Below are 13,240 nucleotides of genomic sequence, written 5' to 3'. Positions count from 1 at the left end.
TAAAGCACCTCCTGTTTCCTTTTATTTTTTAAAAAGTATTTAAAACTGCAGTCCCTTCACTGATGCCCAGCTTAGCAGCTATATATAAGGAAAAAATCCCTTCTACCTCCAACATAAATTGCAGAATCACAGAAAGGTTTGGATTGGAAGGGACCTTCAAAGGTCATCTAATCCAAACCCCTACAATGAGCAGGGATATCTTCAACTAAATCAGGCTGCCCAGATGCTCAGATCCATCCTGGCCTTGAAAATCTCCAAGGACAGCACATCCACCACTTCTCTGGGCAACCTGTGCCAGTTTTACCACCCTCACTGTAAAAAACTTTTTTCCTCATGTCCAGCCTGAATCTCTCCTCTTTTATAAAACCATTACCCCTTGTTGTGTTGAAACAGGCCCTGCTACAAAGTCTCTCCCCTTGTCCTGGGTTCAGCAGTAGCAGTCACTTTTTCTCCTTCTTGGTAGCTGGTGCAGTGCTGTGTTTTGACTTTCGGGCTGGGAACAGAGCTGATAACAATGATGTTTTGGCTTGGCCAAGGATTTTGTGAGACTCATGCTCTGCCAGGAAGGAGGGAAGCCGGGAGGAAGAAGGGACGGGACACCTGACCCAAACTGACCAAAGAAGTATTCCATACCACAGCTCGTCATGCCCAGGATGTAACTGAGAGCTACACGGAAGGGCTAGGACTGCAGGGTTGGAGGAGGTATCGGTCAGTGCTTGGTCGGGCTGGGGGCGTGAGTTATTGGTTGGCTGGTGATGAGGTGTTGTATTCTCTTCCCTTGTTATTTCATTTATCGTTATTATTATTGGTGGTAGCAGCAGTGATTTGTGTTATACCTTAGTTACTAAACTGTTCTTATCTCAACCCGTGGTAGTTGCATTCTTTTCGATTCTCCTCTCCGTCCCTCCGCGAGTAGAGGGAGGTCAAGAGGGGAGGGAGGGAGTGAACAACCTGTCTGGCTGGGGTTAAACCACGACACCCCATCTTCCTTAAAGATCCCTTTTAAGAACTGAAAGGCCACAGTAAGATCTCCTGAGTCTTCTTCAGACTCAACAACCCCAATTCTCTCAGCCTTTCTCTGTACACTCTCCAACAGGTCCGTATCTTTCCTGTAGTGAGGACTCCAAAGCTGGCCACAGTATTTTGCATGTCACAATTACTCCACCTGTGCATCTCAGAGATTTAAGAATGTTATTTTACTGCTTTGGATGCTAATACATCGTAATATAATAGCTCTGCACAATCCAGCTACCCCTGACTTTAACAAAGTGCAGCACAGCTGTGCATGTGCCAAGGATAGAGGGATGCCCTCCTTCCCCGGCTCAGTACAACAACTACCAACCACCCAACAAGGCAGGAGAACGCTGCCATCAGAAACACATGGCACCTGGCTGATTCCCATGAGAGGCCCAAGAGGCAGCGGTGAGGCACAGCCACTTTCCGCATGGATAAGGCAGGTTGGGCAATGCACAGGTCCAAAAGTTGTATTTGTATAGTAACTAACAGAAAGGTGCAACGGGGCAGTTACCACTCTTCCATTCCAAAGGCCCTCCACCCTATCTAGCTTTTCCTGCTTTCCTTTGAGCTCCAGGCACTGCGCTCACAGGTTGCAAAACCCTCCACATAAGAAGAGCCAAAAAGGACAAAGTCCTGCAGGGTAGGAGAGGAGGGGGCAAGGATTCTTATTCTTCCTCCTCGCCTGAAAAAGAGGAAATACGAAGAGCACGTTCATTAACAGAACCACATCACCACTTCCCCCTACCCCCACCACCTCCATGTTCACTCGCCTCGCAGCCCGCACTGCGCATGCCCAGCGCCGCCGCTACGGAGCGCCGGTCCGCGGCCGCATTCGGCCGGATGGAAGAGGAGGATGAGGATGGGGGCCGGGGAGCCTCGGGGAGCACGGCGGCTGCAACGTCCGGCCGCTTCGTGCGGTGCCTTTACGCGGTGGGCTTCCTGGTAAGCGGGGAGGCGGGGTGCGGCTGCAGGAGTGTCCTTCCGGCGAGGCCTGCCTCGGGCAGCTGTGCTTGAGGAGGGAAATTCTCCCATCCCCACCTCACGGGGCCCGCTGCCCGGCCCCATGGCAGGGGCCGTGTTAGAGATGGGACAAGGGGGACGGGCTCGCAGCTTGTTTCGGAGCCTAGAGGTCCCCTCAGGAGATGCTGGAAAGCCCAAGGACTGTCCCCATAGGGCCCCGTAGTTTCCTCTCCGTGGCCTTTGCTGCTGCCGACCTGAATCTCGCCGGCACCCTCGGACCGCGGCTGGTAGCGGTACCCCCGGCCCATTGCACCCCAGATCAGGCTCGGGTTTGAAGTACATCCCTTCATCTGCCTTCTTGCAGTTCTAATGTTGGTAGCAGTATGGGTTGGTTGCTACTGTGTTGTCTTATCCGTGCAAACAGTCGTGCAGCTTCATACAAAGTTATGGTTTTCGTCCTGTAAATACAATGGAGTAGTGCAGCACCCTGAAAGCTAAGTCTTGCCTTGTGCTTCTCAGAGCTGTTCTGTTTCCTTGAAATAACCAGTGGCTGGTGTAAACAAAAATAAGTAAAAAAGTCCATGCTTTTTTGGCGAGGGGAGGGGGCGATTTTTAGAGCAGGCTTGTATTTTGTAGTGATCCATGAGCCTCAGGAAAATGTTATTTAATGAATTTAAAACTAAAAGTTTTGACTTGAAAAATGAGTATGACCGTGCACCGCGAAATGTGGATATATTGCCCAGCCTACCCTTAGGCTGGGCCATAGAAACAGTATAGTTGATTTGTGTCCTGGAGCAAATATTCTAGGAAAGAGCCCATTTAGAATAAGCTTTGCTTCTTACCTAACTTAAGCACTGTGTTTCTCCAATCCTGTAATAAATGTGCTGACACTGACCTGGAGTACACACTGAAATCAATCAAGAGGTGAGCATCCTTTTAGAGGGTGCAGTTTATGGTGAAATATCATACTGAAGAGCTGTTGCCTGTGACGCAAGCTTCCTGTAACCAGGCAAAAACGGTATTTATTATTTGACCTAAGACATCATAGGTGAAGTGAGAAATAGCTACCCATCAGAGGATAGTGGTTAGTAGGTCTTTCTCTACCTGTATGCTTATAAAAGTCCAATACTGCCAGGGTGTATTTGGAGACTTGGATGTCTCTATTGATGACCTGGACAAAATCATTGAACCTCTCTTCAGGTTTGTAGAGGACACCTAAGATTGTGTTATTGAAGATCTCCATAAGTTGTGTGCTCTGTTTGCTGGTGCTAATATATTTAATAATTATTCTAATCTTGTAAGCCTCAATTTCAACCATCAAAAAGTACTTAATGACAGCCTGTGAGAATTTACGTAGCAATGCACATTGTTACAGTTATTCAGGCTATGGGCATACTATAAAGCCTTTTCAGCTTTCATACTTTTTCAGCTCAGGTAGTCCTTGATAAAAGGTAATCTTACTCCGCTAGATCTGTAAGGTTTTGCTCTGATTTAGGATACCATATACTGTGCCAGGTAATAGTAGCAAAAGAACTCCTGAGTTGATGTGGTTAGCTTAACAAAAGATGAAAAATCAAAAGGAGTGAGTAAGGAATTCCTCTACTGTTAAGGATGGGCAGTGACCTTTGCCCTCCCCTTGCAAAACATTTATGACTTAAGCTTTCCTTCCCCACCTCCATGTTTCTGTCTTTTTAGTACATTCCTTAACTTATACACAAAGACAGTCAGTAGGTAGGTTTAGGTCTACCATAGCTTCATCACATTGTGGATGAGAGCTAAAATACTGTAGATTTTACAAGTATACTGTCTTTGCCCAAATAAAAACTATTTCTAGGCAGTTGAAATTACAAACCACTTTGAATTTAAAATACTGGTACCAAGTACTTTTATTGTGAAACAGATAAAGTTTAGTATATATTCAAGGAATATTTAAATATATATCTTAAAAATTACTATATCTGACAGGTGAAAGAAGATTGCTGTTTCCATAGTTTTAACTCCTTTAAGTTTATGTGTTTTTGTAATTTTGTACATACTGAATGCATTTTAAAGGTTAGAACATACCACATTGGCCATGAAAATAATTCTTTTTATCGTCTACTGCTATGGAACTTTTTTAATATCGACTGTTACTAAGCCAGGTTGCCATCATCTTTGTAAATGTGATCAGTTATTAAAACTTTTCCTGCCTTCTTTTCAGGATTTATTTGGTGTGAGCATGGTTGTTCCTTTGATGAACCTTCATATCAAATCTCTAGGAGCAAGTCATACAGTTGGTGGTATAATAGGTGAGTTGCAGTACTTGGCTGATTTACTGAAGAATAAGATAATGTGACCTGAATTATGCCTTCCTGCAAATTGGAAGTTGTCATATAATTCTTCCTTGCTAGTAGCGTAATACAAAATAAGGCTAATTTCCCAATAAAACCACCATACTTTGTTGGATGCAAAGACCTGTCCAAACTTGCATGCTGACAGTGCTTGGGAAAGAGCTCTCTTGGAAAGAACAAGCAAGTCTTGCAGTGGTACTTGTGTAGGTGCTTTTTCAGCATCCAAGAATTCACAGCTCAGCAACTTTGGGAGCCAGAGATGTTGTTTTTAATTTTATTGTTATTTACAGGCTTTGCAAACAGTACTTCTGTAGCTGGTTCTCCTGAGCTTTACGAAGCCCATGATTGCTCCCTGTTTGCTTAAATTTCTTACAGCTGTCTTTTGGCAAAATATTTAATGTCTTTACAAGTGTTTACAAGTAAATTCTGAAAGTTTGGGATTTTATCTTAAAAAATAACTGATAAGTTTTGTGGTTTGAAGTTCTTGTTTATATTTTATGGCTCTGTTGATTGTTTGTAATGATACATTTTTTTATAGCTATGTGGTTGACATGGGCTCTGTTATTCAGCTTTTTATTACCATCCTTTTTTATTTTGGATAAAACTTAGCACTTTTTATGAATAATTCGGATTCTATGCTGAGTTGAGTATTATTTTAAGCAGCAGTTAATCAGAGATGTGAGAAACAGTATGCCTTGTTTACTGATGGGTCTTGCCATATTGTGAGAAAGCAGCAGAGATGGAAAGTAGCTGTATGGTGTCCCCAGTGACAAGTGCAGAAACTGCTGAAGGAGAAGGTATGTCAAGTCATTTTGCAGAGGTGAAAGCCATCCAGTTGGGCTTACACTTTGTTGAACAAGAAAAACGGCCAGTGCTTTATACTGACTCATGTATGGTAGCAAATAACCTATGGAGGTGACTACAGCAATGGAACCAGTGTAACTGGCAACGCAGAGGTAAACCCATCTGGGCTGCTGCACTGTGGCAAGATATCACTGCCTGGATGGAGAACCTGGTGGTGAAGGTATGCCACAAAGATGCTCATGTACCGAAGAGCTGGGCCACTGAAGAACATCAGAACAACCAACAGGTGGATAACACTGCTAAGATTAAAGTGGCTCAAATGAATTTAGATCGGCAACATAAGGGTGAATTATTTTTAGCCCATGGTGGGCCCATAACACTTCAGGGCATCAAGGCAGAGATGTAACATATAGATAGGGCTCCTGATCAAGGGGTGGACTTAATGGACAGTATGGTCCAGGTCATTCATGGGTGTGAAATGTCCTGTAATTAAGCAAGCCAAGCAGTTAAAGCCTTTCTGGTGTGGAGGATAATGGCTGAAGTACAAATATGGGGAGGCTGGGCAGATTGACTGTATCACACTCCCACCGACCTGCCAAGGCAAGTCCCATGTGCTTACAGTGGTGGAAGCAACCACCATGTCATTCTCGTGTCATGCTCAGGTCTCTCAGACTCTTACCCAGAAAGGTTCTGAGTTACCATCTGAGCTTAAACTGTGAGAGTCCTTGGTTATGTGCTAAATTCTACCCTTGATTTGTCCTGCTCCCTCTTCCTATTATTTTAGTAAATTATTTCCAGAATGTCTTTCATGTTGCCTCATTTAAAATTTTGTGTGGTTTTTATTTTCTTAAAAAAATGAAGTTAAATTTTTAACATTGGTATTTTGCTTGATTGTTTTAGGATCTCTGTATGGTATAATGCAACTGTTTTCCAGCACGTTTGTGGTGAGTTCTAACACTGCATTTCTGAACATGTTGGTATTTCTATGGATTTTAAAGGGAAATGGGGTGGGGTTAGTAATAGCATTTCTTGATGTTTTGAAAGCATTTATAGTGTTCATACATTTTTGCTTGAAGGATCTGGGTTTTAGTTTGCATGGAACATGTTTGTTTCATTTCTAGGAAATTGCCAGATGTTTTAGAACTAAACAGAATACGGTCTTTGTTCAAAACCTAGAATCCAGATTTGGTCTCAGATACGTTACAGAGTATGTTGCAGTCACACAGGGTTCTTCTTCAGTGTTGGTGCTAGTAAGGCTGAAGTTTCCTTCAGTGTGGTAGCCTGTCCAAAAAGCAGTCTCACAAGTCAGCTCTTCATAAGGTCATTACCTAGAGTTTGCTTTCCCTGCTTAATGAGCAGTACTTTGTAATTTGTCATTCAAATTAATGTATTACATCTTTGAGCTTTGTTTGGTTTTGTTTTCTGTTAGCTGTTGATTTTTCACATCCTAATCTAAGCAAGAGTGCAGAGACTAAACCTCCTGAATGCACGCTTTACCTATCAATCCCTTAGATCCCTTCTTAGCCAGGAGCACCTTTAATATTACCCTAATACCTCCTAGCCTTTTTAAGAGAGGAGATTTTGAGCACCTCATGAAAAAGCTGTTTGGTATGCCACCTGGAATAATTTGCTTCTATGATCTTAAGGCATTTTCTTTTGAACTGCAAGACCATTGCCTACTTTCTCAAAAACCCTGTTTCCTTTTTGGTATCAAGATGATTTATAAGAATGCTAAATGCAAGTTTACTGTTTGCCCTTCTCATAACTGCTCCCTGTCTGCACTCAGATGACAAACTCCTCCTGGCTAAGATCATTCTTTTTAGGATGCTTAACAAGTATCTAATACATTGCAACCAGTAATGCAAACAAATATTAGTGGTTGGTTGTAATAACATTTTCAGATTGTCCTTACTACTAATATTTCGCAATGTATATTGCAGGATTGTACTTTTAAAAGAGGAAAATTATTTTTTAAAAAGCTCTGTGCATGACTTTAAATGGAATCACAGTTTCAGCAGGTGCACTGGTGGCAGGACAGAACTCTGCTTGTGACTTCAGGAATTTAAGCTCTTGGGAATGTTGTGTAATAAGCTTATTAAGCTTTCACTGACAGTCCTTTCATCTCTTTTGTCAGTTTAATTTAGAAGTATTGGTTGTTCACCGTACATAGTTAAGTGTTTTAAAAAGCTAATCTTAATTTCCTGATTTGTGAAAGGGCTGCTGGAGTGATATAGTAGGAAGACGGTATTCCCTGCTTGCTTGTATTCTTCTCAGTGCACTGGGTTACTTCCTTCTTGGCGCATCCACCACTGTGTTCCTGTTTGCTATTTCTAGGGTTCCTGTAGGTGAGTAAACACTTGGGATTTTGGAGTTTAAATTCCCCACAGTTGCAGCTTGAGAATTACTGCTAGGGAAAACATGGTATGTAGAAGGCTACATAGCATCATCACCCAGCTGTACCACCTGAACCTTAGTAACTGAAAAATCTCCACAAATCAAGTATTCTCATGACATTTTCCTGAAAGTAAGTTGAAATGTTGTTGTGGTTTAACCCAGCAGGCAGCTAAAAACACCACTCAACCACTCACACACACAGTGGGATAAGGGAGAAAATCAGGCGGGGGAGAGGGGGCGGGGGAGGAGGGAGAATGTAAAATTTGTGGGTTGAGATAAAGACAGTTTAATAGGACTGAAAAGGAAGGAAAATAATATACAAAATAAGTAATGCACAATGCAATTGCTCACAACCAGCTGACTGATGCCCAACCAGTTCATGAGCAGTGGTCCCTAGCCAGCTTTCTTCCTACTTTATGTCCTGAGCATGACACCACATGTTATGGAATATCCCTTTGGGCAGTTGGGGTCGGCTGTCCTTGCTGTGCTCCCTCCTAACTTCTTGTGTGCTCCTCAGCCTATTCACTGAGGGGCACTCAAGGTGGGGTGAAAAGCTGAAGAGTCCTTTACTTAGTGTAAACTAAAACTTCAATGTGTCATCGACATTATTCTCATTGTAGATCCAAAATACAGCACTGTACCAGCTACTAGGAAGAAAATGAACTCTATCCAACTGAAACCAGGACAATTGTATATTCAGCAACTGTCACAACTTTTATGCCACCTTGAATTGCTGAATTATATGAGGAGTATAGCAGTACTTTGAAAGAGGCTATTGTAAGTTTAGTTATAACAGGTACACAGCATACCAGGTAATTGCTGGAAATCTTGGCCTGCATTTGCAGTAGAGAATAGAATTGTATGTCTTACTGTTTTTTCTCTTGCTGAAAATGTACCTCAAAGTGACACTACAATATTTGGCTGAAATTTTATGTCACTGCTTCAACAGAATATTTATGTTCTGCAAAAGTGTGTATGTTTGCAGCGCTGAAGCTAAGTTTGTGCCAGGGTTCATTTCAGAGTTCTTAACCAAACGCCTATTGCCTATATTCTGACATAATAAGCATTGCTATTACTTTGAACACATCTACCAAAGGCCACTTTTATGGCCCATAGTTTTGATTCAGGAGCTGTTAATATTTAAAGACAATTTGCTAATGAATTATTTAATTGATATTTGACTGCTTAGTAGAAATAATACCTCTAAATCCTAGTAGCACTGTGGCAGCATTGCCCTGGTCAGAGGGAAGGAATGTAAAAGATGGCATTATTAATATTCCTGCAGTCTGCTTACCCTTCTGTGCCCTTCTTCTGCCACCCACTAGTTTCTCATAGAAATTGGTGTGTTACAGTCCTGGAAATCTTCATACTCAGTAAAGTTGGTACAGAGCTATGTTCATATTCAGGCAAGCTGTTCCTACCTCACCGTTAACCATCCACAAGTTGCTATTGTAGTGGCTATTTTATTCCTAGCGTGCTTCAACACTCATCTTAGTTACTTCTTTCGGCAGGGCTGTAGGAGCATAACTTTGAGCGGAGGCATGAACTGGTTGCTTTGATCAAAATTACCTAAGTCGAATCCTTGAACAGCCAGGATGGCAGCTGCAGGACTCTAGCATTGAAGAATTTATGGTTAATGGAGTCTTAAAAATACCAATCATGTAGATTTTGACCACTGATATTTCAGATAGCTTCTGTCATTTTTAATCTTTTGGACTAAGCAATATATGTTTATTTTGTTTATATTACATTGCAGGTATCTTCAAACACACGCTGTCAATCTCTAAAGCCCTCCTTTCTGACTTGGTTTCTGAGCGAGACCGTCCTTTAGTGATGGGACGCTTCAATGCAGCCTCCAGTGTGGGCTTCATTCTGGGGCCTGTTGTTGGTGGCTACCTTACAGAGCTGAAAGATGGCTTTTATCAAACATCCTTCCTCTGTGCCTTTATCTTCCTTCTGAATGCTGGTAAGTTGTATGCCATATTTTGCATCTTGGGTGCCTTCATTCCTTGCTTCTGTGTTTTTACACTATTTCTAATACCTTGTATTCGTAGTGTGTTTATCATATATGGCATACATGTTCTGTCTATCAGTATTACCCTTTGAATTTGAACCTATGCGGAAGGGTGGCAGTTTTGAAACAGTTAACCTCCAGGTGCTTCTCCTTTGTATCACTTTTACATTCAGATACAGGAAGACCAGAAATCAGCTTTAGCCTTTAGATCTGTGTATATGTTGTGAGTGTGGTATCTCGGTGTTCTTCTTCCTTGCTTGCCCTGCATTTAAAATTGAACTGATACTGTGAATAGCACTAGACTTAATCTTTGAAAATTTTTAAAATGAAATGACTGTTAAGTCATTTTTAAACTTTGATCTTTACACTAAGTACATGGTTACAATCAAGCTAATGTCTTCCAAGTAAAATTAATGCAATTGAATAGAATCAGCTAATTTCTTGATCTGTATAGGTCTTGTCTGGATGTTACCCTGGAGTGAAGAAAACACTGGCAATAGGGAATGTCAACAAGGAAAAAAAGGAACAGACAGCTTCTCAGCAAAAGCAAATCATGACCTGCACTTGAAATCAGCAACTAATGGAGCTATGGCAAGCAACAGTCTTTTCCAGTCTCCATGGATCCAAGTTACAACAGTGCTGAAGAGGATTAAAGGAGTTGCGTGCTCTGATCTGTGGGATATATTTTTAGTGCGGTTCCTGATGTCTGTTGCTATACTGCTGTACTACAGTAATTTTAGCCTGGCCTTGGAGGAGAGATTTGGGCTGAAACCGTTGTTCGCTGGATACCTAATGAGCTATAGCAGTGCACTTGGAGTCCTGGCTGGTTGTCTGCTTGGACCAATAACAAGACTCTATCAGCACAACACATACAGAATTTTGTTGCACTCTAGCACTCTTACCTGCACGTTGGTTCTCCTGTATGCTTCAGCACAGAGCATATGGATGGTAATTTTGTCTTCCACATTCTTAGCCTTTTCAACTACTATAGGTCGTACTTGTATCATTGATCTTGAGTTGACCATTGGTGGGAATGAGGCCAGTGGCACGCTCCTAGGTGTTGGACAGTCGGTGACATCAGTGGGACGTATACTTGCCCCACTCCTTTCTGGAATTGCTCAAGAGTTCAGTCCCTGTGGCCCTCCAAGTCTAGGGGTTGGACTAGCTTTAGCAGCTATTTTGATAATGAATGCAAACAAACAAAAATACTGTAGCCATGGAAATGTGAAGTTAAAAAATCAGTAGTTGCAAATTTGGATTGCATAGATGTACCTCAAAGGGGAGGCAAAGTGAATCAACCTGAGGTGGTGCTTAACACTTGCCAGACTTGTACAGTAGTAACAGGATCTTTTAAGAGGGCACATTATGTTCATGTGAAGGCAAGTGCTTACAAATATTTCTGCTGCAGGAATGTTAAATCTAGACAAATGTTATTCTAACTGGTACCACTACAACACTTGTGAGGAGGACAGGTGTTGCTGTATTGTACTGGCTGGGACTTTTTTTATGGATTTTTAACCTTTTTGGAGGGAAAAAATGGATGACATGAAATACACAAATCCTGCTTGTAGCTCACATTTGGAACAGTGTTTGTATTGATAATTGTTGGAATACAGAAATTGATTCCTATTATTTACTCAGAGGAGAATTTTTATTATTTAATCAGAAGGAGAACTTTTAATACAGCTCGTTAGCCTTAATTTCTTATGCGGTGGTCTGCTGCCATTTGTCTGCCATGCCAGTAGCTTAATTACCAGCGTGCTTGTTTATGTGATTTTATTAAGCATACTTTGTCTACAAAACTTGCTGCTCAGTGTGATTAGGCACTTTGGAGTGGCCATCTGACTGTGCCGAGGCCTGCTCTTTCACAGGTAACAGAACTGGGTATATGCTAACTTTATATATTAGAAGGCCTAAAATGGATAATTTTAGAATAATATGGGGCCATTCAGGCTGAAACTGAGACTAAATGTAAGCTTTATTGAAACTTGAACTGGTGGTTCCTGTTTAGTAATAACTTCTACTAAACAATTTTGTCATCAATTATTTGTTAGTATTTCCTGTGCAATTTTTCTACCTTCATTTTAAGAATAAATTTGCTATGACTGTTAAAGGTGTACTGAAGCAACTAGCAGCAGTTTGTGGAACTGGATGAATGCATTTTCTCATACCTCTGGAAGCATAAGTGACATTTCAGTGACAAGAAAAACTGTATAATTGTTGGTATTATGGTTTTCATTTGTCTGCACCACTTGACTAATGAGAGGTTACTCCGTGATGAATTGTGGCACTCTCCTGTGTTTAATGTTCAAGCTCACATTACTTACCAGTCACCACTGCTTGCGTTTCATTTGAAACGTACAAAACAATGTATTTTGCACTGATAACATTCCATATGCTTTCCCTACTATTACTCAATGAAAGTACGAAGTCAACTATGTGTAATTTTGGGTTTGGTTTGTTGGGTTGTTTTTTTGTTATTAAAAATCAGTTACGTCCTTAAATGCATCCATGTAAATAATGTTGCTGCTTCAGAACAGTCATAGATGGTGTTTTGCATTTTTTTAATTTTTATTTTCTTTACCTTTTTGAGTGTGTGTTATTATTTAAGCCCTTGTTGAAACCTCAGTGAAACCAGTGGCAGAACCTTAGGGCTACATACAGAACTCTTGAGTTGGTTTAATTGTATATATTGACATAATGAGTATGCCGTATTAGTGCTGTGATTTTAGTACACATTCTCAGAGTTCCTCATTGTGATAATCTGTGTTTCATTTCTCCCTAGGAATGTGAGGCATTTTCAAGTGTCTTGTTTCTTCTTGCTTGGTAGATGCCCCAAGACATTATTTCCCTAAATTTCCTAATTTTTTTTTTTTTTTTTTTTTTTTTACCTAAACCCACCTTTCTGTAAGTCAGGGACTTCTGTTTTGAAACTACAGCAGGGGCTAAAGGAGAAGGACGGGGAAAAAACCTCAAAAATAATATATGTGAAAGATTAATTTTCCTTACACTTGTTGGTTATATGAGGTAACATTTACCCTTCTAAGTTGCTGCAGTGATTAAAGCTGAATTCTGTAAACACCATAAAGTTCAGTTTGTAGTACCATGTACAGCGCCTGAATATTGCTTATAAAAGCTTCAAAATTTCACTGGTTTTGTTTATACATAAGTGAAAAATGTGCTTTCCACAATCTGCAGATATTTTTATTTTATTTTGTAAAAAGTTCTCCAGACAAGCTAGTTAAAAATTGAATTAAAAATGAAATTAAGAAACCTATGGAAAGCTGGTCTAAGGGACATGTTGCCACTGATGTTACAGAAGAGAAGTGTTTTCTTGTAGGCCAGAATGATTTCTGAAGTGCTGCAGAAACATTTCTTCTTTGTTAAGCCTAAGTTACAGAGAAGTTGCACTACTTTCTTTTTCTTATAATTCTTTTAAGGAATAGAAATAAAACTAAGACATTCCACATCTATAATTTTGTGTCTGTTTGTTGTCCTGTCCTCTGCTGAATTTACAGTACAAGTCAGTATGATATGCAGGTGTTTTATTTTTTTTCTTCAAGCTGTTCCTTCAAATGCTCTTTTGAATCTGCCTGCTTTTCACATAAAAGGCATAGGAGTTAAGGATTCAACCAAGAAGTGGTTTGACAATATATGAAAAAGAAGAAGTGGGAGAAAATAGAGAACTTACCAGTTTTGAGACAGTGTACTTGAAACTACT

At 40.8% G+C, this 13,240-nt stretch overlaps 2 protein-coding genes across 5 annotated transcripts in view; one reads left to right on the top strand and one right to left on the bottom strand.

Annotated features, from left to right (window-relative positions):
- Positions 1-8,812, bottom strand: part of TMEM182 (transmembrane protein 182) — a 37,792-nt gene extending 28,980 nt beyond the window's left edge. The window contains exon 1 of the mRNA XM_061377706.1: positions 8,800-8,812. The gene's annotated coding sequence lies outside the window, so the exon portion shown is untranslated. The remainder of the gene's footprint in view (positions 1-8,799) is intronic.
- MFSD9 (major facilitator superfamily domain containing 9) lies at positions 1,803-11,786 on the top strand. 4 transcript variants are annotated; one of them, XM_061377701.1, is made up of 6 exons: positions 1,803-1,959; positions 4,178-4,265; positions 6,012-6,055; positions 7,327-7,456; positions 9,262-9,471; positions 9,974-11,786. In XM_061377701.1, exons 1-6 carry the CDS (start codon positions 1,807-1,809, stop codon positions 10,762-10,764), a joined length of 1,416 nt encoding a protein of 471 aa, XP_061233685.1. In that variant the 5' UTR covers positions 1,803-1,806; the 3' UTR covers positions 10,765-11,786. The 4 variants fall into 4 exon arrangements, with proteins under 4 accessions (XP_061233685.1, XP_061233688.1, XP_061233687.1 ...); XM_061377704.1 differs by lacking the exon at positions 1,803-1,959 and adding an exon at positions 2,292-2,313; XM_061377703.1 differs by lacking the exon at positions 1,803-1,959 and adding an exon at positions 2,688-2,901.
- The last annotated feature ends 1,454 nt before the right edge of the window (positions 11,787-13,240 follow it).

This window comes from Neopsephotus bourkii, unplaced genomic scaffold (genome assembly GCF_033783945.1).
Source record: "Neopsephotus bourkii isolate Nb327-2 ecotype Australia unplaced genomic scaffold, CSIRO-AGI_Nbou_v1 NB_1760, whole genome shotgun sequence".
NCBI lineage: Eukaryota > Metazoa > Chordata > Aves > Psittaciformes > Psittacidae > Neopsephotus > Neopsephotus bourkii.
The sequence above is the reverse complement of the archived record's forward strand: the minus strand, read 5'-3'. Positions and strand labels throughout refer to the sequence as shown.